Source organism: Paroedura picta, chromosome 3, assembly GCF_049243985.1.
Source record: "Paroedura picta isolate Pp20150507F chromosome 3, Ppicta_v3.0, whole genome shotgun sequence".
Lineage (NCBI taxonomy): Eukaryota > Metazoa > Chordata > Lepidosauria > Squamata > Gekkonidae > Paroedura > Paroedura picta.
This window is the reverse complement of record NC_135371.1, coordinates 100,189,336-100,216,083: the sequence shown is the minus strand read 5'-3', so window position 1 is coordinate 100,216,083 and position 26,748 is coordinate 100,189,336. Positions and strand designations below refer to the sequence as shown.

Below are 26,748 nucleotides of genomic sequence, written 5' to 3'. Positions count from 1 at the left end.
TAATGCTGTCTTCTAATCCCCTAATCCTTTCCTCCAAAAGTCTTACCAGCTTACACTTGGGGCAGATGTAGTCCATCTTGTCTTGGGAGGAAGGCAATCATGTCACACTCAATGCAGATGATGGGATGAGTGACCTGGAGGTCCATTGTATCTTCTAGGCAGTGCAACTACTAGTGAAATATAATCTACTGATTCTAATTGCTAGGCCAATAACCCCAGGTTAGGAGCCGCTGGCCAAGAGCCCTTTGTCTCTTGCCATTCAGCTCGCGCCTCTGGCGAGGAGCAGCCCTTTTTAATCCTCCCAACAATCACCTCACTCAGCACCACAATAGCTTCACCTGGTCAGCAGCAACACTCACCAGTAGCTCTCTCCACGTGCTCTCAGTTGTCTGAGCTCTCCCTCTGGCGAGGAGCAGCCCTTTTTAATCCTTCCAGCAATCACATCACTCAGCACCACAATAGCCTCACCTGGTCAGCAGCAACACTCCCCAGTAGCTCTATCCACGTGCTCTCAGTTGTCTGAGCTCTATATTAATGAACCAGCTCTGCCTTGGCCAGTAAGGGGTGACAAGTCTGATATATATCGCTTCTTGCAGCATTTGGCTGATAATACCAGTAAGAGAGGATACAGCATCTAGATTACTTTGCTAAGAAATGCAAAAGATATCACTGAGAGTAGACAAGTCCATTCTTTGCTCTTGAACAAAAACATTACCATTTTGTGTTGAAGGAAGTAGCAAATTAGTCAACAGAGGGAGCTCCTCATGTTGCATTCAGGGGTTAAGAAATCTATGGGCTATAGATTATTCATCATTATCCTGGAATGAATTGCTTAGAAAATGGACTAGGCCAGGGGTAGTCAACGTGTAGTCCTCCAGATGTTCATGGACTACAATTCCCATAAGCCCCTGCCAGTGTTTGCTGGCAGGGACTCATGGGAATTGTAGTCCATGAACATCTGGAGGACCACAGGTTGACTACCCCTGGACTAGGCTATTGCCCTGCCTGGTTGGAGTGCAATTATCAATTGCACATATGGCCAGGAATGTGGGCCAGGAATCTCTACTTCTCACTTGCATTTCAAGCACCTTGTTGGGGGTCCCATAAATCATTTGCAATTTTATGGCACTTTACACACACTTTTAGATCTGGGTTGGCCTTCAGAAATATTTGTGTTGTAAGGCTTGTTCTGCATATTTGCAAAGCACCTATAATTAATCTGATAGTTTACCAATGATATTAATTTGGGCTTCAGTATGAATTATTCCTAAAAATAATTATTATAATACTTGGCATTAACTGAAACACCAGTTGTATGCTTTTTAACCTGATATAGAAATAACTGACATACTTGCAGAACAAATTTCCATATTCTTAACCACTGGCTACAGAAAAAATCCAACATTCCTACATTTTTGTCAGTTTAAGAATTTTTATATTTACAGGAGCAGAAAATAGTGAGAAGAAATGAATGACCACTAAAATCCAGATCACCTTTTTTACAATTAAAAGAGCTGTCATCGTTGCTGCAGAACAAGCTGTCTGCACACAACCCTGTATATGGGTTGCAGGGCACATCATCATCGCATTTGCGGCAAGTTTGCTCGCACATCTCCCCAAATCTTCCAGGAGAACATTCTATCAAATGTAAAATATGAGATTAGAATAATATGCAATGGGGGCTTCTTAAATTTCACCCATTAATAACTGTTTAGTATGTAAAGGGACATGTCATATATATGGGAAAATTCATCTTACCACTGCATAATGAATGAATGCTGAAAAGCATAAGTGACTTGTGGAGTCAATTTGAATCAGGCAAGCAAGAATCTGGCACAACATTTGGTTTTTTATGGTAATTAAAAGTGATGTAGCATTTGTCATGTTTATATTTATCTTTTGTTACTTTTACCTCCCTCATTCCTCCATCCCCTTTGCGGTTTTTTTCCAGACTGTAACTTACTTTGAACTTATTAAGAATCATAGGGATAAATACCACGGACTTATTATTGGTCCCCCCCTCCCATAAACTGTACTAAGTACCTGATTTGATCCAGGTTTTCACTGTTTTGTTCCTGGTATTATATAATTCTATACCAGTATGCACCATGAACTTGTTCTCTAATTCCAACACTCCAGTACACATTTCCAAGACTAGGCAGGCTTTCTTAGCTTTATCCAAGGTAGGATATGTAGGAGCTTTCCCAGAAGGAAAATAAAATGATCTTCCTATATGCTCAGTAAGGAGGTTAACAGCTATTTAAAACAAAATAAATATGAAGATAATAAAGTTAACTTATATTTATGAAATATGAATAATAATGATCGTACAGATTAGTGATGGGCAGTCTGCAAATTCAGTCACTGACTATAATTGCACAACTCTGATTTGAAGGTACACAGCCCTACACCACAGAACATTCTTTTAAAAAAACTTCCTATTCAGTCTGTCCTAAATTATTTTGCTTTCCCTTTGTAACATAACAAAAATATGGCCCTTCCTCAACTCTAACTTGATAAAAAGCTCTTGTTCACATTATATTCATGTCCTTACTGCCATCTTCTTCTCAGCAGCCAACTTTCTGTGACTGAAATCGCTCAACCATCTTGTCAGTTGGACCATCTTTCAGAATCTTTATTTCCTATACACTTCTGGATTTAGCACATGCAGTCTCTATGGAGTTGCCCCTTTAACTGTCTCCTCTCATGTCATTACACCTGTCTGTGACATTCCCAATAGTCCCTGACATACGCCACCTCTCTCATTTCTTTCAGATCTCAAGTCCTGCCTTTTCTTTGAGACCTTTGGTACAATGCACTAATCATTATCCCCTTCAAGTTTTGATGCATTACAAAAAAACTGTTTCATCAGCTGTTGTTAGACCTTTCCCAAAAACACATACATGTCTCTATCACACAGTTTTCAATTCTTTGGAAAAAAATATCTGCCTCAAGAGACAGTGAAACCATTTATCAGTTGTATGAAACAAGTTTTATTTAAATTGCTTAGTTTACCTCCTTCTCGCTTACAAATCCACTTTCTTTGCTGTGAACAGTCAGTAACAGAAAGGTATTTCTTGAAGGCAACACCACACTCTAAACCAGTTTGTGTGAATCTTCTGTGTTTTCTAATTACCCTACTCATAGTTAAGATGGACAAGATCAGAAGAAAATAGCCATGCTATTAAAAACAATATTGTATGATAATTTTAGAAGCATGAAATAATTTTGATCAAAGTTTGCCAACCCACAATTTAAGAAAAAATGACAATCTTTAAAAACATAAACAATATGGTTCATTCAATTTGATGAGAAGTAGCAGCCTTCTTATAGTTTATCATCCCTTGCAAAATTTTAGGAAAAAATTAATGATTCTAGAGTTAACTTACTGAAGTGTTTTCATCACATTATGCTATGCCCTAAGAAAGAGCCAGCTCATCTTTTGAAAACCATTGTAACATTAGACATTTGAATAAAAATCTGTTTCTAGGTCTCAAATTCAGAGAATTTCTCAGCTATTTGTTTTTAAAAATCTTTTATGTTGAGAGTATGCACTCTGCTAGGCTGAAAGATCATCATTGTACTAATTATTATTATGATGATTGGAAATAATCTCACCATGCATTTTGGGAGTCTGAAAATGAGCCATCTATCCAAAAATATTGATATAATCGTTTATTGAAGGTCAAACCAATCCAACTATTGTCTCCTTTATACTGTACCCACATCTGGAAAAACAACATAATATGGGGTAGGAACAGCAAGTCAACATTAAAATTAAAAGTGCATTGCCTCAAAATGGTCATATTTTATACTTACTCTAATTTAATTTATTTTATTTACATTATTTTAAAGTCTATCTTTCTCACTGGGATTTAAGGCAGATTACACAATATAAACCAATACAATAAACAGAGTGGGGCATCCAACAGGCAATGCAATAGGATTAGGACTGCAGATATCTGAAACTAAACAGAAATCTAAAATAACGCTGAAACAATGCATAACATATTGAACGATGCATAACTTATACAGCAGGATAATCACTACTTAAAGAGATTCAAAAATCTACTTAATAGCAAAAATTTTAGTGCCAAACATAACAGACACAGTTATCTTAAGCTACAACTCTTTAACAAGGAACAACTTTAATTAATGGGAATTTATATGCATATTTAACAGAATTATAACCAGTTATGTCTGGATACCTCCTTCAAGGAACGCTGCATTGTTGTGGCAAAGGGGCTTGCGTAGCTCAGTGAAGCTATGAGCTATGCTGTGCAGGGCCACCCAAGACGGACAGCTCATAGCTGAGAGCTCTGACAAAAGGTGATCCACTGGAGAAGGAACTGGCAAGCCACTCCAGTATCTTGGCCATGAAAACTCTATGGACAGGTTCAAAAAGCAAAACGATATGATGCTGGAAGATGAGCCCCTTAGGTCGGAAGGTGTCCAATATGATACTGGGGATGAGCAGACAACTAGTCCGAGTAGCGCCAGAATGAATGAAGCAACTGGGCCAAAGCCGAAAGGACGCTCAGTTGTGGAGGGAACTGGTGGCGAAAAGACAATCCGATGCTGTAAAGACTTTTATTCCATAGGAACCTGGAACATCAGATCCATGAATCAAGGTAAGCTGGACGTGGTCATACAAGAGATGACAAGACTGAACATCGACATTTTAGGAATCAGTGAACTCAAATGGACAGGTATGGGTGAATTTAATTCAGATGACCATCAGGTATACTACTGTGGGAAAGAATCGTTCAGAAGAAATGGAGTAGCTGTCGTGGTTCGGTCCTTGGTGGCTTGGGAACCGGACCGAACCCCGCCATCAGAGGCGCCCGCGATCACGGAGGTAGGGCATGGTGATCATAGGCAAGCCGGCAGCTGGGCGCCCCACCCGATCGTTGAGGTGGCAATGGCCGCTAAAGAACCTCAATGTCCCCCTCCACCTTTTGACAAGGGCCCGGAGATGGCCCTTTGTTCCAGGAAAATGGGCCATCAGGAACCCCGGAAAACCTCGCATATGTGCATGAGTCATGATTGTATCAGCATGTTCCCTCCGCAAGTACTGGGTGGGGCAATACAGCCTAAGGAGGTGGGTTTTGTATAAAAGGGAGCTTCCACCTGGAGTTCAGTGGAAGCTCTTACTCCATACCAGCGGACTCCACGTTGCTGAAATAAAGCTTGTTCCTGTTGTATCGTTCACCAGGCCTGGCGTGACGTTTTCTTCAAAGGGGCACCCTGTTTTTTCAGTTAGCAAGCGGGTCCCCGACATCGTAAGAGCTTCCACTGAACTCCAGGTAATTTTAGAGCTCCGGAACCCGGAGAACGGACTAAGTTGGGTGGGGGAGGCTCTTTTGGACTCTGGATGCGACCACAGCATGGTCCACCCCCAGATAGCCCGGGCTTTGGGGCTACCGAAACGCATTCGGAAGGTTCCCCTGGTTTTCGTCCAGATGGACGGCAGCCCGATTCAGGGGGGACCTTTCGGGGAGGAGGTGGGTCCTATCGCCATCCACATAGGGGACCACCAAGAGCTGCGGTGGCTGATCCAGGTCCCCGTAGCGGGATATCGGGCGGTGTTGGGCCTGGATTGGCTGAAGGAACACAACCCCGTGGTGGACTGGCGGGCGGGGACCCTGAAGTTCGACTTGACGGTGGGTGCACGGCATCGGGTCCCCCACGAGAATTCCAGCCACAAGAGGACGGCGGCGCGTCCCAGGGGAGCGGCGGCGGCGCAGCAGGAGATACCAGAGCCCGAGGTCCCGCCAGAGTACCGAGACCTCGCAGCCGTTTTCAGCGAGCGGGAAGCGGACGAGCTACCCCCACACCGCCGCACGGACTGCGCTATCAACATCCCAGAGGGGGCGGTACTACCCAAAGGGCGCATCTACAAGATGAGTGAGGGTGAGCTCAAGGACCTCCGGGAGTTTTTGGGTAAAAATCTGGCCCGAGGTTTCATCCGGCCCGCTTCCAGTCCCATGGGAGCTCCAGTCTTGTTCGTCCGGAAAAAGGATGGGTCCCGACGGCTGTGCCAGGACTACCGGGGCCTCAACGCCATCGCAGCGGGGAACGCTTACCCCCTCCCGCTGATCTCGGATTTGCTGGCCCGGCTGGGCAAAGGGACTCTGTTCACTAAGCTGGACCTAAGGGAGGCGTACTACCGGGTACGCATCCGGGAGGGGGATGAGTGGAAAACAGCGTTTAACTGTCAATTGGGACAATTCGAATTTAAAGTGATGCCGTTCGGTTTAAGCGGGGCACCTGGGGTTTTCATGAGTCTAATTAATGAGGTGTTGCAGGACCTTCTGTTTCAGGGGGTGGTTGTTTATTTGGATGACGTCCTGATCTACAGCCAAGATCCCCAAGAGCACGTGACCCTGGTGAGGGAGGTGTTAAAGCGCCTGCTGGCAAACCACCTATACGTGAAGCTGGCTAAGTGCGAATTCCACCGTCCCTCCCTGGACTATTTGGGCTACCGCATCTCAGCCCAGGGCATAGCTATGGACCCCGAGAAGGTGCAGGCGGTGCTGGCCTGGGAAAGGCCCCGCACCCGGAAACAGCTACAAAGCTTCCTGGGGTTTGCTAACTTTTTTAGAGGCTTCATCCCCAGATACTCCTCCGTAGTGGCTCCCCTCACGGACTTGCTAGGTACCAAGGGGAGAGGTCCTCGCGCCACGCGGCCCAGCGCAGCGCTCGGCTGGAATGAGAAATCGGAGGCAGCGTTCCTGGCCCTCAAGCAAGCTTTCGCGTCTGAGCCCACGCTACTGCACGTCGACCCAACCCAGCCGATGGTGGTACAAGTCGACGCCAGCGACGCAGCAGCCGGGGCGGTTCTCCTGCAGCGAGACAAGGCGGGACAGCTGAGGCCGGCGGCCTACCTCTCACGAAAATTTGCCGAAACGGAGCGGAACTGGTCTACCTGGGAGAAGGAGGCGTTTGCGATTAAGTTCGCCCTCACCGAATGGCGGCATTGGCTGGAGGAAACAGAGGAGCCGTTCGAGGTCTGGACAGATCACAAGAATCTGGAGGCGCTCCGGCAACCGCGATCCCTGAACGCCAAGCAGATGAGGTGGGCGGAGTTCTTTTCGCGGTACAATTTCAAGCTTGGTCACATCCCCGGCAAAGAGAATTTCCTCGCGGACGCCCTCTCCCGTCTGCCGCATTATGGGGAGGGGTACGCTCCCTGCACCAGGTCCGTGTTTGGTGAGGAGCAGCTGGGACGGGGGGTCGTCACTAGGCGTCGGGCCAGGGAGGAATGGGAGCCCGACCCGGCGACCGCCCCGCTCCGAGACCGCCTAGTGGCAGCCTACGGGACAGACGAGGAGCTGGCTGAGCTCCGGGACTCTTTGATTTTGGACTCCGGTCTCTGGCGGAGGGGGGAGGCTGTCTACGTCCCGGAAGGGCTACGACGGGAAGCCCTCAGCCTCTGCCACGATGCTAAGACCGCCGGGCACTTCGGTTTCGTAAAATCCTGGAAGTTGGCCCGGCGGCGGTTTTGGTGGCCCAGTCTGCGGCGGGACACAAAAGCTTACGTCAGTGGTTGTCCTGTCTGCCTGACCTGCAAGCCGGGGGTTGGCAAGCCGAAAGGTCTGCTGCACCCGCTCGAGGTCCCGACCCGGCCGTGGTCAGTGATCTCCATGGACTTTATAACAGACTTGCCTCCCAGCAAGGGGAAAACGGTGATCTGGGTGGTGGTAGATCTATTTTCCAAACAGGCCCATTTCATTCCTTGCGCCAGTGTCCCCAGTGCTTCACAATTGGCTCGGATGTTCCTGGATCACGTGTTCCGACTGCACGGGCTGCCGGACAAGGTGATTTCCGATCGGGGCTCACAATTCGTGTCCCGGTTTTGGCAAGCTTTCCTGCGCCTGTTAGACATCGAGCAAGGGCTGAGCTCCGCTTACCACCCCCAGACGGACGGGCAGACCGAGCGGGTTAATCAAGTACTGGAGCAGTACTTGCGGTGTTTCGGTTCCTATCATCAAGACACCTGGGTGCCCCTGCTCCCCCTGGCCGAGTTCGCGTACAACAACGCAGACCACAGCAGCACGGAGATGTCGCCTTTTGCCGTCGTCTACGGGACAGACCTGAGACACTTCCCGGAGCTTGGAGAGGTCCCCGCCCGGGAATCGGCCGACCTTCGCGAGTGGGGGAAGCGTGCCGGGAGCTGCTGGAAGTCGCTGCAGGAGCAGCTCCACAAAGTCAAGGCAGCGCAGAAAGAGGACGCCGACCGGAAGAGACGACCAGCTGAAGAGATCCGACCGGGGGATCGAGTTTACCTTTCCACCCGGAACCTACGGTTGAATTTGCCCAGCAAGAAGCTAGGCCCTCGGTTTTTGGGGCCTTTCGAGGTCTTGGCCCCGATCAACGAAGTTTCGGTCAAGCTCAAGCTCCCCAAGAACCTCCGGCACATCCATCCCGTCTTTCACGTGAGCCTTCTAAAAAAAACTCCGGACGGTGACGTTTGGCACCCCGTGGTTTCCCCGCCAGCGCCCGAGGTCCTGCCGGGGGGGGAGCACCACGAGGTGGCGGATATCCTGGACTCTAGACTCCACAGGGGGAAGTTGCAGTACCTCGTGGAATGGAAGGACTTCGCTTTGGGGGACCGGGAATGGGTCTGGGCAGCGGACGTCCTTGCGCCCCGACTCACTGAACGTTTCCACAAGCGGTATCCTGGCCGTCCCGGGGGGTTGGAGAATGGACCTTTGGGGGGGCAGAATGTCGTGGTTCGGTCCTTGGTGGCTTGGGAACCGGACCGAACCCCGCCATCAGAGGCGCCCGCGATCACGGAGGTAGGGCATGGTGATCATAGGCAAGCCGGCAGCTGGGCGCCCCACCCGATCGTTGAGGTGGCAATGGCCGCTAAAGAACCTCAATGTCCCCCTCCACCTTTTGACAAGGGCCCGGAGATGGCCCTTTGTTCCAGGAAAATGGGCCATCAGGAACCCCGGAAAACCTCGCATATGTGCATGAGTCATGATTGTATCAGCATGTTCCCTCCGCAAGTACTGGGTGGGGCAATACAGCCTAAGGAGGTGGGTTTTGTATAAAAGGGAGCTTCCACCTGGAGTTCAGTGGAAGCTCTTACTCCATACCAGCGGACTCCACGTTGCTGAAATAAAGCTTGTTCCTGTTGTATCGTTCACCAGGCCTGGCGTGACGTTTTCTTCAAAGGGGCACCCTGTTTTTTCAGTTAGCAAGCGGGTCCCCGACAGTAGCCTTCATAATCAATAAAAGAGTAGGAAAAGCAATATTGGGATACAATCCCCAAAATGACAGAATGATCTCAGTTCGAATCCAAGGCAAACCATTCAACATCACAGTAATCCAGGTCTATGCCCCAATCACTGCTGCTGAAGAGGATGACCATTTCTATGAAGCCCTAAAACCCTATAAAAGCCCTATGAAGCCCTTCTAGAAGCAATGCCAAAAAAATGATGTCCTTATCATCACAGGGGATTGGAATGCTAAAGTAGGAAGCCAAAAGATTACCGGGATAACAGGCAAGTTTGGCCTTGGAGTACAAAATGAAGTAGGACACAGGCTGGTAGAATTTTGTCAAGAGAATACTATGGTCATAGCAAACACTCTTTTCCAACAACCCAAGAGACGACTCTATATATGGACAACACCAGATGGTCAACACAGAAATCAGATTGACTATGTGATCTCCAGCCAAAGATGGAGCAGTTCTATACAGTCAGTAAAAACAAGACCAGGAGCCGATTGTGGTTCAAATCATGAGCTTCTTGTTGCAAAATTTAGGCTCAAATTGAAGAAAGTAGGGAAAAGCACTAGGCCACTCAGGTATGAACTAAATCATATCCCTGACGAATATACAGTAGAGGTGACAAATATATTTAAGGAATTAGATCTGATAGAGTGCCTGAAGAACTATGGACAGAAGTTCGCAACACTGTACAAGACGTAGCAACTAAAACCATCCCAAAGATAATGAAATGCAAGAAATCAAAATGGCTGTCTGAGGAAGCTTTACAAATAGCTAAAGAGAGAAGGGATGTGAAAGGCAAGGGAGAAAGAGAAAGATACACTCAACTGAATGCTGAATTCCAGAGAATAGCTCGAAGAGATAAGAATGCCTTCTTAAATGAACAGTGCAAACAAATAGAAGAAAACAATAGAAAAGAGAGGACAAGAGATCTGTTCAAAAGAATTGGAAATATGAAGAGAACATTTAATGCAAAGATGGGTATGATAAAGGACCAAAATGTTAGGGATCTAACAGAAGCAGAAGAGATTTGGGAATGCCAAAGAATGTTCAAACTACCACAGCATTGCACTCATTTCTCATGCTAGCAAAGTTATGCTCAAAATCCTACAAGGTAGGCTCCAGCAATATGTGGACCAAGAACTTTCAGAAGTACAGGCAGGTTTTCGAAGAGGCAGAGGAACTAGAGATCAAATTGCCAACATACGCTGCATCATGGAGAAAGCTAGGGAGTTGCTAAAGCCTTTGATTGTGCGGAGCACAACAAATTGTGACCAGTTCTTAAAGAGATGGGAATATCAGAGCATCTTATCTGTCTCTTGAGAAACCTATATGCAGGTCAAGAAGCAACAGTGAGAACTGGGCATGGAATCACTGATTGGTTCAAAATTGAGAAAGGAGTTCGGCAAGGCTGTATACTGTCGCTTTGCTTATTTAACTTGTATGCGGAGCACATCATGAGAAAGGTGGCGTTAGATGAGTCACAAATTGGGATCAAGATTGCAGGCAGAAATATTAACAACCTCAGATATGCAGATGATACCACTCTAATGGCAGAAAGCGAAGAGGAACTAAAGAGCCTTTTAATGCGGGTGAAGGAGGAGAGTGCAAAAGTTGGCTTGAAACTCAACATCAAGAAACCGAAGATCGTGGCATCCAGCCCTCTCAACTCCTGGCAAATAGATGGGGGAAAAATTGAGGTAGTGACAGATTTTATCTTCCTGGGCTCCAAGATCACTGCAGGTGAGAAATGCAGTAAAGAAATTAAAAGACACTTGCTCCTGGGGATGAAAGCTATGGCAAATCTGGACAGCATCCTAAAAATCAGAGACATCACCCTGCCAACAAAAGTGTGTTTAGTCAAGGCTATGGTCTTCCCAGTTGCAATGTATGGCTGTGAAAGTTGGCCCATAAGGAAGGCCGAGTGTCAAAGAAGTGAGGCTTTTGAACTCTGGTGCTGGAGAAGACTCTTGCGAGTACCTTGGACTGCAAGGCGAACAAACCGGTCAGTCCTAGAGGAGATCAGCCCGGACTGCTCCTTAGAAGGCTAGATCCTGAAGATGAAACTCAAATACTTTGGCCACCTCATGAGAAGGAAGGACTCCGTGGAGAAGAGCCTAATGCTGGGAGCGATCGAGGGCAAAAGAAGTATATGGTTACAACCACTGTTATTAATTACTGTATGTTTAAAGAAGACTGTTTCATATATCGTTGACTAGTTTTAATGTAAACCGCCCTGAGCCTTCGGGGAGGGCGGTATATAAATCTAAATAAATAAATAAAATAAATAAATAAATAAAGAGGACGACAGAGAATGAGGTGGCTGGATGGAGTCACTGAAGGAGTTGGTGCAAACCTAAATGGAATTTGAGGAATGGTAGAGCAGGGGTCCTCAACCCCCGGTCTGCAGCCCGGTACCGGGCTGCAAAGGCCATGGTAACGGGCCGCCAGCGGCCGTGCCTTCCTCCCCCCCCGCAGCGAGAGGGGGGGAAGAAGCAGGCACGGCCGCCGGCACGCCAGCGACGCAAACACGCACATGTGGAGCTGCCGCGCATGTGTGTTTGCGGCCCCTGCTGGCGAAAACGCACATGCACGGCAGCTCTGCGCATGCGCGTTAGCGCCACCTAGTGTTGAAAACGTGCATGTGCGACAACTGCGTGTGCGCGTTTGCGAGCAGCGGCGACAGCCGGGCTGCCGGCTCTCTCCAACCCTCGGAGGCGGTCCCCGACTACTAGAAGGTTGGGGACCACTATGGTAGAGGAACCAGAAGGCCTAGAGCAGCGGTCCGCAACCTTTCAGCTTCCACGGACCGCTGCTCCAGAGTGGGGCGAGAGGGCGGGCCAGAGGCCCGCGCACGCGCGGAAGCCCCAGCGCAAACGCGCATGTGCGGCAGTCCGCACATGTGCGTTTGCGCCGCCGCCATGCCGGCGACCGCGGCTCCCCCTCCCGCCCCCTCCGGGCAGCCAGCAAATAGGCCGCCAATGCGGCCGATTAGCTTGCGGCTCGGCAAGCTTCTCTTCCCCCCCCCTCCCGAAACTAGAAGCTTGCCGGGCTGAGAGCTAATCGGCCACTTTGGTGGCCGATTTGCTCGCGGCCTGGCGAGCTTCTCGCTTCGGGGGGGGAGGGAAGAAGGAGCTGCAGCCCGGCACCAAGGCCTTCGCGTCCCGGCACCGGGCCGTGGCTCGCGGGTTGGGGACCACTGGCCTAGAGGATCATTGTCCATGGGGTCAGGATGGGTTGGACATGACTTTGCACCTAACTAGGACAACAATTTCTGGATACATGCTCACAGATTGCTTGCCACTTGTAAGGAGGAAGCCAACTTTCAAGCAAATTTGATTGCATCCAGTTTGCACAAGTACAGTTTTCTCAGACATGTCAGAAGTGCCAGGGTTCTCCCATAAATGTTACTAAGGTTAGAAATGTAGATGTAAGGGTTTCTGCCCATGTTTATTGCCTGCTTTGTTTCCTTTTGCTTTTGCACCTCCCTCATCCATCTCCACATGGCTCCAGGAATGCGATGTCTCGACCTTGTATTGCCTGTTTGCTGGGTTCTCACCAGAGGTGAAGTTGATCAGGGGTTATATGCTGAGCCTGTTTTGTTGGACCTCAATTCCAACCAAGTATTGTTTGGATTAACTGGCTTGCCTTTATTAAACTCGAACCTTTGTGCCAATTCAAGGACTTGTGTATGTGAACAATCTGCAGAAGCCTGACAACACAATTAAATCACTTTCTCCAAGGTCCTTTTCCTCTCAGTCATCTGGAGCAGCCACCTCCAGTTTTAAAAAGGACACAGTAAAACAAACCAATTTTTCTCAACTAATGACATACTTCTCACGTTACAGTGTGCCTTTGATGTCTACCCATGAACCCAAAATAATCTCATCAGTTCACGTGATCACTTCTTATAATAAATGCCACTGGTGACTCAGACACAAAAAAGCAAACAATGCATTCTGTTTGATGTTGGTAATTTAATAATGCATCTGATTGTACAGGTGCAAAGAGGTGACAAACAGCAATGAACACATGCTCTATAAAACTTGGTCCATTTAATGACTCAAATTACTATGATCCCAGGAGGGTCATAGAATAATAGAGCTGGAAAGGACCTCCAGGGTCATCTAGTCCAACCCTCTGCACAATACAGGAATCAACTACGTGCCAACCCACAGTGTCCTTAATTCCATGCCCCCCAAACCAGAATCCCTTTCCAGTGTGGCCTGGAGGAAATATGCCTTCTGACTCCAAAGTGGTATCCCTGGGCATGCAAGAAAAGAGCACAGATTCAAGCATTGACACAACACTTCCTGCCCACCCACTCCTTTTATTTTAATCAAAGACTCTCAACTAAACTTCCATGCTCTATGTATTTCTTTAAAAGTATACATTTTCTTAACATATACTGGGTCCTGGGTGTTGGGAAACGGGTTGTGCCTAGCTTTAGAGGAGGAGAGGGTGCATATAACCCCTCACTCAGTGCTGACAGTGCGTAGCTATAGCAAGCCCCCTCACCCAGCAGGAATGCTGCCTGGGATTCACAGTGGCTGTCCAAAGCAGGGGCAACTGGCACCAGCTGCACAAGAAGAGGGTGCGCTGCAACATACCACTCTGTGGCACCAGTGCCTCACAGCATACACCCACATAGGGCATCCAAACACATGCACAAAGCACCAGACGCCCCATGGCATGCACCCATGGGGGTGCGCTGACGTCAGCCTTGTGGCGATGGAGCCCACCACATCCACAGAGGTCACCGCACAGCTGCCAACAGTCCATCAAGGCAACAGGGAGCATGTGCCCAGCCACAGTGCCTGACAGTGGCATGCGGCGAGATGCAGTTGCTGTTGGTGCGCAGTGCACTCAGTCATGGTGACATTTGGCCACAGCAGTATTGTAAGTGAGAAAGGGCTTTTTGTGCCCTCCCTTTCAGTCAACCATTCCCTTCATGCACACCCTTCTCATAAGAAATGGCCACACACACCACAGACTCTTGTAAATGCAGTCAGTGGCTGTTAGCGGCTTCCTTTACAACAGGCCTGGATGGGGGGGGGGTTTATAGAATCCTGAGCAAGAGCAGCAACTAGCTTGGGGGGGGGGAAGATTCCACCAATAGGAGGCTTCAGAACCTTCAGCATGTTGTCAGGGGCCATCGTCATGATTTTATAGGTTATGATTATGTATTTATTAATTAAATAAATTATTTATTTAGTTTAGGCCATATTCTTATCAACAATGGCCACCATATAAAAATTATACATTATCTGTCATCTGAGCTAAATAACCTGTCAGCTTGCAGAATCCTCCTCTCAGTGGCGGCAAAAAAAGAACTGAGGGGAATGTGGCAGCTCCTCTCACATCATGTGACTTTAGGCTGGAAATTCACCCTCTGTGAGGGGAGGGGTGAGCATTCTTGGCAGCTTCTAGAATTTTTTTATATCTAGCTTGCAAGCTCTTCTCTGTGGCTGGCTCTGGGAAGACGCAGATCCCAGGTGTGACTGCACAGAAGTCACGAAGATGAACAAATGCTTCTAATTAGGACTGAAGCAGAGTTTCACCCTTGTTGGAATGCATATTCCCACTGCTTTCTAAAAGGACCTACAGTGTCCTACACCCAACCTTGATATAAATGATTGTATCCACAAGCAGGGAGAGGTAGGTGTTTTTAACTCCCTCTCTGCATCTCAATGATTACACGAGCAAGTGAAGCAGCATTTTAGCTCAGCTTTCTGGGTTGCATTAGGACAGTGCCTTGAGTCTAGAGCAAAAGACAGAAGACCTATCCACTGAGAACAAGGCAAAACACACCCCTTAGAACAGTGGTCCCCAACCTTTTTATCACCAGGGACCAGTCAATGCTTGACAATTTTACTGAAGCCCGGGGGGGTGGCGGGATAGTCTTTGGTCAAGGGACGTCGCCACCGCCTGAGCCCCTGCTCCACTTGCTTTCCCACCAACGTCCCTGACTTCCCGCTGCCTGCTGGGGGGTACTGTCAGCAGTAGCTGCGCAGTACCACGCCGAGGGGGAGCCCCAGCCATGGCAGCCGCTGGAGAACACCAAAGGTGAGCCGGCGGCATAGTGGCAAGGCAGCCCCCGAGGCAGCAGCCAGGAGGAGGACAAGGAGGAACCACGGACTGGTACCGATCCCAGAACTTCAGATATGAGAGGGGTATTTAGCACCTTCTCTAAAGAAGCTCCCCTCCTTGCATTAAAAGCCTTGGTTCCAATGAAGGGTTTATTTTATCATTATCTTTCCTGACTGTACTGACTGTACTGTACTTATATAAGTCCCACACAAACCACTCACATAATCAACAAAGGGGAACAGACCTCACAGTGGAAACAAGTCTCAGACAAGTTGCACAATTTGGAAAATCAAGAATTGTTAGTATTTGAAAGGAGAAAAATGGCACATATTTATTTTATTTATTTATTACATTTGTATACTGCCCTCCCCTAAGGCTCAGTGTGGTTCACATAGAACAAAAACAAAGAACAGTACATTGAACTCTGTGATTATATCAAATTAAGGTAAAAGTACTAATAATAGCAATAACCAAAGAAAATAATATTCTAACAACATAGATGCAAATATCTATTTTTGAATGTTACAGATAAGAGAAAAACGAAATCAGCAGGTCAAAATGATAAGTCTCACAGCCACTCTTGTTTGATGTGTAAATCATATAATTTCTGGGCAATCAGAATGGGATCCTAGGTATATTTTTTTGGCATTTTCTAATGAAAACAAGAATAACTACAATCAGTCTCACTCACAAACCCTAGCTACTATGAAAACAATAAAATGAAAAACCACAAAGCATACCTTTTCAAGACTGCTTTTAATCTTAACTAGATCGGTCCCCTTAAAACCCTGGCAGGCAGTTCTGGCATTGGTCCATGTTTCTGTTTTCTTGTCTTCTACATAGTAGCATGAATTTAAATAATAGTACCACTGGAGCTTTGTTGGACATGGGTTTTTTAAAGCTTAAAAACCAAAATAATAAATTATAATTAAACTTTTAAAACATACCAATATAGATGCAAACTTTTAAATATCCTAAACAAAAATAACAGCATTTATATAGGACTAGATAGTTCAAACTTTATATAAACTATCCCAGTAATCTGTCCACAACACTAGCTGCTTCTATACCAAGGTTTTCCCACATTTCAGTCACCCAACTGATGAGATTTTCCTCCCCCAAATTTCCACATGACTTGTTTTCTATTTGTGTACAGACTATTAACAGCCAATTCTTTCCAAACAAACACACACAAATCAGTTTCATTTTAAACCAGTTAAAAAACCCATGGCATTTCCCAGACCAGATGCTATGAACACAAAAAATATCTTCTGTCCAAAAGGGAAACACTGTAGTTGCAGGAATTTAGTGAAGAACTAGTAAATGGATTATTGGTTACTCTTTCTGTTTGCTGATGACTACAAGCAGCCATTCTCTGGCAACAATTAGTAGCTTTTTAGCTAGGGAGGAAGGGATCATTAGACACTTTGTAAATATGAGCACTTTTTAAAAGAGTTGTTAAAGGTTTATTTCTATCTAGTGTAACTTGTACTTATTTTTATCTTTAAACCGCTCCTGTGGAGTGGTATAAATAAAGCAGTAAGGGCTAAAGGGGAGGAGAAAGGGGCGGGCCGGGTCCGTGATAAAAACTCGGAGGGGCCAAGTGACCAATAGGGAGCCGTGCATAGCGCGGCAGCCCATTGGCTACTTGGCCCGTCCTCGGCTCAGCCGCCCGGGAAGTTGCTGTGGGAAGAAGAGCCTTGTCCGCAGGTGAGTTGCATGCCCCTACAGGGTTCAACGCTGGGAAAGAGCAGGGCCGCCATGTTGAAGACGCGGTGGCCCTGCTCCCTTCCCACCCACGGGCCACGGCCCTTGGGTGGGAAGGCCCATGGGTGGGAAGGCCTTCGACACGGCCAGAACAGACAGGGCCTTCGACGCGGTCACAGACGCGGCGGCCCTGCTCTTCTCGCAGCGCCGATCACAGCCCAGCGTGGGGAAGGCCAGGGAGCACGCAATGCCCGGCCGGGGGAACGAGAGGCCCCAGGAAGCCTTCGCGGGGGGGGGGGGCTAGTGCTCATTTTATTGTAAAATAAAATGGGCTTTCCCCCTAGTATAAAAATAAAACAAAAGAGAATCACCAAAAGCTCAGAGAATCCTGTGGGTCACATGAGAACAAATTGGGGAAGGAGTTCAATTCAAAGCAGGTGAGAGAGAAAAAACTGTGCTGTTTGGAATCTCTATTGCAAAGGTGATTTCACTTTGAATTATATCAGCAAATAGACTACCAAAGAAAATTATCCTGTAAGGCAGGATCAGTGCTATAGTTTGTATAATAAAGCTAGAGAACACACAGAGAGAGTACCATGCATAAAACTAACAATGCCATTTTACACAGAGTTATGTCCCTTTAAATCAACTGCAGAATGGCACTAACCACCATTTCCAGTTGGCCCTCAAGCTCCTCCCCTCTACGACCAACCTTATTCAATTGCCCACAGTGCCCAGTAAGAGTTGAGCTGAGGCTCTTACAATTTCTATTTTATGTATCGTTGTTATTATCATGTTAAATTATTATTGTTATAATATTACTGCTGTTACTGTTACCTGTTACCATGTGTTAATTGTATCCTCCCAGTTTTCTGTAAACCGCCCTGAGCCCTCGGGGAGGGCGGCATATAAATATAATAAATAAATAAATAAATAAATAAATAAATAAATAAATAAAAATACATAGCAGAGGTAAAATTTGAACTCAGGACTTCATGATTCATAGGTTAGTTAATTAAGTATTTAAATTTTCATCAGTTTCCCAAGTTATTTTATTTACAGACATATCTAATGCTAAATTATATACACTTAAAAGGGACAAAGAAAACAATATAAAAGGTATAGGATGACAGATTGAGAAGCTAAGAAAATAGCAGAAATAATAAAAATAGAAGAGTAAAGATGGAAACAGATGTGCAAGATTTTGTACCTCCATCTTTGCACTTCGGGTCTTGGGAGTCTAAACTACATCTGGTGGTGCTGGTGCCTACACATTCTCCATTAATACCATGGCAAGGAAGCCCACTAGGACATTGTTTACATTCGAACTGACAATTTGTGCCATAGAATCCAGGATTACAACCTGAATTTTAAGAGTCAGAATTAAGTTAAAATTGATTAGCAAATGCCAGTAATTGGTATTTATTATTATTATTCAATTTTATATTGGCTAAAACTTTTCTTTTTAGTATGCCAGTAAAGGCAATGTATTGTGTGCATCATATGAGTGATTAGCAAATACTTTCTCCTATTGAAATTTGTTTTAGATATGTTAGCATTAATGCTCATTACAGTGCTCATCCCATAATGGTCATATTACCTGTTGGTTCCTGATTAATAACTTATTATTGAATATGCTGAATATTTATATCAGGCTTTCCTTACATGCATAATTTAAATGGACTCAAAACCCTTGCATAACAGAGGCCAACCAGACCTCTCTTGAAGGCTGACAAGTAAGGCTAACAGGCAAAAGCCTTCTCATCCTCCTCCTTGCAATACTATGGATATACTGCATTTGAACATGGAGGCCCATTTAGCTATAATACCTATTAGTTATTGATGGGCCTATCTGCTATGACAGTCTTATACCCTTTAGCTTTAGATCATTTTATAAAAACAGGATTTTAAATTAGCACTAAAACTGGGGAAATACAATAAACTGGAGTGTGGAAAAACCAACATCACTTGTATTTGCCAGTTCTAAGAGCATGCCAAAAAAGAAAATCTGCATTTTTCAGTTCAAGTCCATTGGACCTGAAAATGTGTTGGTCTTTCAAAAAAAAATCAAGATCCCAGTACCAGTATGGTATTTGGTTCTGGGAATTTTCAGAAATCTGGAATTCTTCTGGGTCCAATAGACCCAAGGACATGAATACTAATTTTTTTCACATCCATCCCATCCTAGGGGCTGGCTTGGCTTCTCCTGCAGCATGGTTTAAACCATGCTGCAAGAGAAGCTAGCCCCAAGATCTGCATGTAGTGGGGAGGTCTCTGCAAGAGGAGCCAACCCCAGCTGAGGCAACACAGAGCTCTCATTTCCCACCACTCCAGCTGATCTTTGGTATAGCTGAATATACCTGAATAAAAGTGGGAAAATGTCCAGTTTATTTGATCTCCGATATACCAATAGCCAATCAGATTCTCTGGATATCTGATCATGGATTTTCTAGCATCTCCTATAGTTTTGAGTGTCAAACAAAAGGCACATGCACTGTGTAGAATTTAATAAAATGTACAAACTAGATGCTTTTATTAACTTACCAGTCTTCACATACAGTAAGTCAGCTACATTGGTACTTTTAAATACGTCAATTCCGCTAACCATATAGTAGAAACCCGTTGTAAAAATTATACCAGTACAGGTAGTTCTCTCAAAAATGCAATCTTCTTTTGCTGAACTGAGATCATAGAAATATTTTGGCAATACATTCTGCCTCTGTACTATTATATAGCCATTATAAGGCTGAAATATGTTCATACCTATAGAAAAAAAAATCATAGGCCATAATTTTTTCATCACAATGAAAAATACCCCCAACATTTAAGATAACATTTGTTTGAGCTGCTTGAGATTTTTTTTCTTGGATACCAACTTAGCAAATACCATATAAGCACTTGCAAGCTCTCATGCTATGCACAGGACAACCCTCGAACATAGTTGGAAGCTTCAGCTGGAATAATGTTCAATGACTCATTTGTTGATGAGAGCGAATTTTTAAATTATAGAATTTCAAACTCTGCAAAGCTGCACTCACTCCTTACCCCTGTATTTTTCCCAGCACTTTTCAGACACTTTTACCATAATATTTTTCTGGAAGCCAATGTTGAATCAGCTATTTCCTAGTAATATTTCTATCAGTTTTATTTGTCCCACCCACCTCCAATACACATTTTAATGATTGGATTGTCATCATCCTTAAGCCACTCCCTCCCCACCCCCAGACCAGTGATTCCAGTTTTTTTTAATGAACTTAAAATATCTGTATAATCCTGTTGTGTTATAATGACAGTTGGAGCAGGTTCTCTGAATCTCCAGCTTTCATTTTAAAAAGTAAGCTCCCAGCCCATTATCTCACAGAGTTATAAAGAAAAAGGAACATCTTCATGAGAGAAGGAGCAGCGCTCAGACCAAGCAGACTAAGCAGAGCAATCGGATTGGCTCTAAGCAGAGCGATCAGGTTCCTTTGATTGGTTAGTTCCTTGGCTGGCAGAAGCCCTCATTTGCATCAGTGGCCAAATGCCCACAGACATAACACCCCTACTCTTCTTTTTTAATGAAAGCTGGAAATTCAGAGAACCTGCTTTAACTATTGTTACAACACTACAGAGTAATATTGATATTTTAAGGCTTTTAAAAATAAAGGGGGGTGCTGTGACATCACCAATGACAGCAGCACTCTTCCTTGAAAATTCTCATTATTTAAGCTAGGTGGCAAAAGGAACTAAAGTGCCTCCAAAATTTTAAAGTGCAGACATGAAGAAGAACCCCAGGTTTAAGAATAGACATGAGCCAGTTCCTTATCCAAGCAGGCAGAAATATATTTCTTCCTATCTATGCTGTACAGGAGATTTTTCTGAAACTGGTGTATGGAAGAGACCCTCTCAGACAAAAGTCCAACACAACTCCATGGAGTGTAAAGAAAAGCAGCCTAGGAACAACGCTCAGATCAAGTGAGTTAAACCAAGCTTTTTCTCCTTTTCTGCCTTCCCTTTTGTTTTCAGGTCAGTGAGGAAGGTCACCTGGGAGTACTGTGGCAGGAAGTCCCTATAGAAGTTTGCTAATCTGAAGGACGATTGAAACTGACACTGAGGACAGGAGGGGGGAGCCCATGAAAACACATCCCTCACTATGGCAGGGTCCATTTGGATTCCCACAGCCGACATTCTGTACCCCAGGTAGTCAATGCTTGTATTGTGAAACTCACATTTGGACAGCTTTGCTTAGTTTGTGATCCCTAAGTTTTTTCAGGACCTTGCGAACCAATGGAATGAGGTCTCTTTCATTCTTACTATTGATTAACCCCCCCCCCGCCCCCAAACAACAAATCATGTAGGACCCCATTTTTGAATATTCCTGGTGAGCCACTTCAACCAAATGGCATCACTAGATACTAAAATTGTCCCATAGGCATGTTAAAAGCAGTTTTCCACTCATCCCCCTCTGCAATCCAGATTCGGTAATAGGCCTCCCTTAGGTCTAGCTTCATGAAAATCCTCCCACTCCCCAATTTACCCAGGAAGTCACTGATGAGTAGGAGGGGGTAGGCATTGGTCCTAGATACAGCGTTTATGGCTCTATAGTCTGTGCATGAACAGAGGGTGACATCTTTTTTCTTGTCAAATAGCAAAGGCACAGCCATAGGGGGCGTGGCCGGGCATATGAAACCGCAGGACAGATTTTTGTTAATGAAGTTATGGAGCTCCTCCAGCTCAGCAGAGCTCATGTTTTACAATTTGGCTTTGGGAAGGGTGGCCCCAGGGTTGGGTTTTGTTGATGCTTCTAAAGTTTATAATCCAATTGGTAGCTTCAACCTGTCTAGCTCTCAAGAACCAAGCATTCAAGTCCAGTTTTGGTGACATTCCCGGACAGTAGATCCCATCCATGATCACTGGACCCAGTCCTTTCTTAAACACCTGCATCTTTGAATCATTGTTCAGGGGCTGGATATGGATGAAGATGATGTGGAGATTGCTAATGTATTCTGCTACCTTCTTCTCATTTTGCCTCAGGTTCTGCAAGTCCAGGAGAGACTTTTGCTCTCAGAAAGCATTGCTAAAATAGGCCTGAAGAAAATCCCAGAAACTATTAATTTCCAGAGATTGAAGCTCATGGGGATCGGCCCACCACTCGGCCACTTTTCCTTCCAGATTAGCTCCCAGAGTGAGGACCACATCTGCTGCAGAACAAAACATGCTGCCTCTATCCATCATAAAGCTGTCAATTTGCACTAGGAAGAATGTCAACTTGTCTGTAGCATTGTCCAGGTGGGGTATGGAGAGAGGGTCTCTGTGTTCCAGGACTCCCCCTCTTACCCGGGTTCTTGGAGTCCCGCCACAGGGCCCACCACTTGGATTAAACCACCAACACCAATCCTCTCCCCCTGGCACAGGTCTGTTTGCATGGTAGCCGACTCTACGAGCCTTCCAGCAGGGGTTGAGTGGTAGGAGTTTTGACATCTGGAGCACGAGCAACCTCCGCAGTGAGTTTTATCCACACCACCAGCTGATCTCAGGCTGTAGGAGTAGGTATACTCTGTGCTTTCACCCTACGGCCTGTGTCCAGATGGTCTGGGGAACAGAGGGGTGAAGTCTTGATCCTAGGGGTCGGTGCCCAGGTGGCTGCTGCTATTCCCTGGATGTCTGATACTCCTGGTTATCAAACAGATGTCTCCTCGGTGCATATGAGGATCCCCAAATCCTGGCTCCCCCTCTGCGGTGGGTAGGCCAGTTCAAGGAGGTCCTGCATGGCTCCTAGACAGAGTTCCGGATGGAACCCCCCTCTGGGAGAGGTCCAGTTGCTCCATCCCGTGGGGTCATTCCATTGAGGATCAAAGTCCATCACTCTGTGCACTCTAGTTGGGTAATCCAGTGCCAGGCTCTCCTGCTCCCAATCTGAGGATCTGGCTGCTGCTCCTCTGGACATTGAGGTATCCACCAATTCCACATTGGACCCCCACTCATTGCCTTTCAGCATCCTGAGGAGGTGGGGTTCTCTTCCTGGCTGCTCAATTGCGATCTCTACTGGGGCCGTTGCTGTGCCCCCTCCACTCAGGCCAACTGCTCCAAGCACTTGCCTAGCAATTCCTTCTACTGGGTGGCATCCTACGGTTCCTCGTCTTTGGTGGCGGAGGCTTGCTCGGTGAGCAACTTCGAATCCACAGATTCCCTGGGGCTTTTTGCACGGCTTCAAAATCGCACAATGGTTGCTAATTGGAAACGCTATTGATTTGCCTTAACGCACGATGTCGTAGACAATCTGCAACACTCCTGAAACCGATCAGCAAAAAGCGCTTCGTTGTAGCGCTTTCAGGGGAATCCCAAAAAGTGGATTCACCCTCCGGAAAGCGCTACACTCTTGCAAACAATCTGTAACACTAGCGATAAAGACCTGTGCATTACCATTGTTGCGGTTTCTTCAAAGTCCCTCCTCCTGAGCCTGTCCTCCAAACTTCCGGCGAAGCGATCGCCATTTTTTTTTCTCCGAGCGAGCGGGGATAAACGCACCAGCGAGCCTCTTTCTGTTTAGAGGCTTCCCTGGCTTCAGTCCTTTACCTTTAGTCACTAAGCACAAACCACATAAAAGCCCGTTTGCTGAAATAAAGTCCCTTTATTTTTTACACATTAATTTAGCCGAAAATCGGGCCCGTGAGGGGGGGGGATTTTTTTTTTAATCACTCGAGGCAGCGCGGCAATGATCATACGATCAAACGACAGCTCACATTAGGCAGCTGGATGGGTCTCTCCGTTGCAACGAATCTACCTAGATTCGTTGCTATGGGTCTGTTTTTTTTTAAAAAAAACCTTTCTTAAAGGGAAAGGGGCTGTTTGGGAGCATGCTAACGGCTGCCCATTGGCTGCTTGACGGCCAGGAGCGGGACGAGCTTGGCAATAGCGCTTCCTTTCTAGCGATTTCTGCCGAGACCGGAAGCCTGTGGGAAACGCTAAAAAACGCAACTGATTCCACTACAACGGCAGGTATGCATAACGACAAATTCCACTATTTTAAATAGCGATTTTTCATTCCGCAAACAATTTGCAACAAAGATCCCCGTGCGTAAAGGCCCCCTGTAATTGCCTCCCTCAGGTGGAATGGTAGGCTGTGCCCTCTCCTGTCGCTGCTGCCATGGTTGGGAGGAATGCAATTTTTGGAGGGTGGGCAGGGAGTTCTTTGTCTCTGTCAAATTGTCACTAATTGAGTATTCTGGTGCATGTAAGAGACCTTTTCTCAGACGAAAGTCCAACATGACTCCATGGAGCATAAAGGCAGTCTTTATTGAAAGGATCCACAAAGCAGAACAGAACACAGAGATAAGAACAGGAGTCATTGACAGAGAAAAAGAACTATGATTCCCCCCCCTCCAGTCTTATATAGGTTCGGGGGTTCAGGCGGGAACAGTGATTCACACAGGGGAGGCCTTTGATCTTTTAGGCATGAGCTCTCAAGACATCAAGTTTCCTTCCCCAAATGGTAGATAGTTGACAGATGGCTGTTTTGTTGCCTTTCTGTGAACCAAGGACACTCCCATGGGGGAATTACAGATAAGGGGGAAAGTACATGGATCAGCATGTTACAGCATATGGGGAAAATAACATTATTGAAAAGAATAGAGATAACAGGATAGAAAAATAATTTACTTACTTTCATTTTTTTTACATATGAAATGGAAATTTTGGGAGCACTTTGCTGATTGCAACACTCTTTTTGTTTGGTGAAGAGTACCGCAGCTTTCATGAGCATCCCCTTCTATATTTAACCTGAAGAAAGAGGCAAAATTTGAAATGTCTTGGGGTGGAAAAAAATACTAAAATATATTACTACTAGAATGAAAGCCCAGTGCAGTCAGGAATGCACTGGGCACCAGGCAGGGGGTAAAGGGGATGGATGGTGGGGGAGGTGGCAGTGTGGGCATGGTCTTGGCCTGGGAGGGCAAGAGCTACACAGCATCCTCTCCCAGTGGGAGGGGCACCAGGCAGCGGTCTGGGGTAGGGAGGGCTAGGCTTGGCATCTCGTGTTTGAAATGAGAGGCATGCCAGCCCTAGCAGCACTCTTCGCCTCCACCTGGAGAATGCCAGGGAGCCGTTTTGTGGATGGAGAGTGGGGGCGCAGAGTGCCCGGAGGAGTGTGCTCTAGGGGTGGCGGCAGGGAGCGGGGGGAAGAAGGTGTACCTCCCTCACCAGCCCTGAAAGGCTTGCTGCATGCTGGAGAGGTGGCGGGGAGCCCATTGGGAGGGAGTTGCAGCAGCTGTCACTGCAGTGTTCCGCAGGCTGGGCTGGCCAAGGGAGGCCTTAACCTCCCATGTTGAGAGCACAGTGGAGGCAGGCCAGATGGCTGGGTCCACAGCCTCAGAAAGGGTTGGGGTGTGTCCTGTAGGCTCCCCACCCGCCCCCCAGGGAAGGGAGGCCCACCTCCTATCGCTGCAGCAGCAAGAAATGCAATGGCAGTGCATTTGCCAGAGCCATCCTGGCCAGGGTTGTTGGGGGTGGGCAGTAGAAGGGCCATCCTAATCAGGGGGAGCACCCGCCTCATTGGCTAGGAAGCATTTGGAGGCGGCCCCTCCAGGGGACAGCCTGTGCAGGTGGAAGGGCAGGCCAGACACCCGGACATGTCCCGGACAGTGCTCTGTCCATAGGGAATTTTCACAAATATTAGAGCCACCAATGGTTAGGATTGGAAGACTGTTTTGAGAAAATGGTAAGTAATAGTGGCTTCTCTTACTACAGACTGTTTTCACTGTTAGCTTGAAAACTCAGCACCCAAAAGAGATCCACATTTGTCACAGGGCTCTCCTATTAAAGCCCTTTAAACTCTTTATTTTGTTTCATTATTAAAGAACACAAACACATGTGTTCAATGTTTTCATAGTTTCAGAGGATTAAGATGGCAGCAAGTCTGGACGTTGGGGCTTACATCCTCGCTTGGGGGCAGACGTCGCTTGCATGACTGTGATCTAGGAGCTGGAAGGTGAAACAGTGGCCCTGAAAAAACTAGCCCCACATGGGTTCTTAGTCCTGCACCAAACTTGGATCCATGGTCGGGAGTAGCAATTGTGGTCTCCAGGTGCCAGCATTTGGTGGAGTGGAGTGTGTTGGTATTGGTTGGGACTCGGACAAGAGCTTGTCCATCTGGCTGGTATATTGTGGACCAATGACTTGCCAGATGTCTTGTCGAATCTGCTAGAGGTGGTGGCCACCTGGGTGTAGCAGTTCCCCAGGCTGATCGTTCTGGGGGACTTCAATGTTCACATGGATGCGCAATCTCCAGGACTTTTTTCATACTTGGTGACATCCATTGCAACACTGGAGCTCTAATAGAATCATAGAGAATCATATAGTCATAGAATAACAGAGATGGGAGGGACGTCCTGGGTAATCTAGTCCAACCGCCTGCACTATGCAGGACACTCACAACCCTATCGCTCATCCACTGTAACCTGCCACTCCCTTGAACCTTCACAGAATCAGCCTCTCCGTCAGATGGCTATCCAGCCTTTGTTTAAAAATTTTCAAAGATGGAGAAACTTTAAACAACACAGGCCCCAGGATAGATCCCTGGGGCACTCCACTTGTCACTCTTCTCCAAGAGGATGCTGAACCGTTAACAAGAATCCTATGGGTACAATCTGTCAACCAGTTATCAATCCACCTAACAGAATGTGGATCCACACCACGGTTTACCAACTTGTCAACAAGAATATCATGTGGAACCATAT

At 46.5% G+C, this 26,748-nt stretch overlaps 1 protein-coding gene and 1 long non-coding RNA gene across 3 annotated transcripts in view; one reads left to right on the top strand and one right to left on the bottom strand.

Annotated features, from left to right (window-relative positions):
* LOC143832491 (uncharacterized) overlaps window positions 1–22,269 on the top strand; it is a 103,826-nt gene extending 81,557 nt beyond the window's left edge. The window contains exons 2-3 of the long non-coding RNA XR_013229285.1: window positions 20,884–20,989; window positions 22,049–22,269. This is a non-coding gene — a long non-coding RNA (uncharacterized LOC143832491). The remainder of the gene's footprint in view (window positions 1–20,883; window positions 20,990–22,048) is intronic.
* LOC143832485 (uncharacterized) overlaps window positions 1–26,748 on the bottom strand; it is a 172,868-nt gene that overhangs the window by 49,374 nt on the left and 96,746 nt on the right. For both annotated transcript variants that reach the window (XM_077326985.1, XM_077326986.1), the window contains 8 exons: window positions 24,678–24,793; window positions 19,580–19,798; window positions 18,246–18,398; window positions 16,069–16,229; window positions 3,619–3,728; window positions 3,016–3,137; window positions 2,044–2,256; window positions 1,495–1,638 (listed from right to left, as the gene is read on the bottom strand). In XM_077326985.1, the coding sequence (XP_077183100.1) occupies window positions 1,495–1,638; window positions 2,044–2,256; window positions 3,016–3,137; window positions 3,619–3,728; window positions 16,069–16,229; window positions 18,246–18,398; window positions 19,580–19,798; window positions 24,678–24,793 (1,238 nt within the window). The remainder of the gene's footprint in view (window positions 1–1,494; window positions 1,639–2,043; window positions 2,257–3,015; window positions 3,138–3,618; window positions 3,729–16,068; window positions 16,230–18,245; window positions 18,399–19,579; window positions 19,799–24,677; window positions 24,794–26,748) is intronic.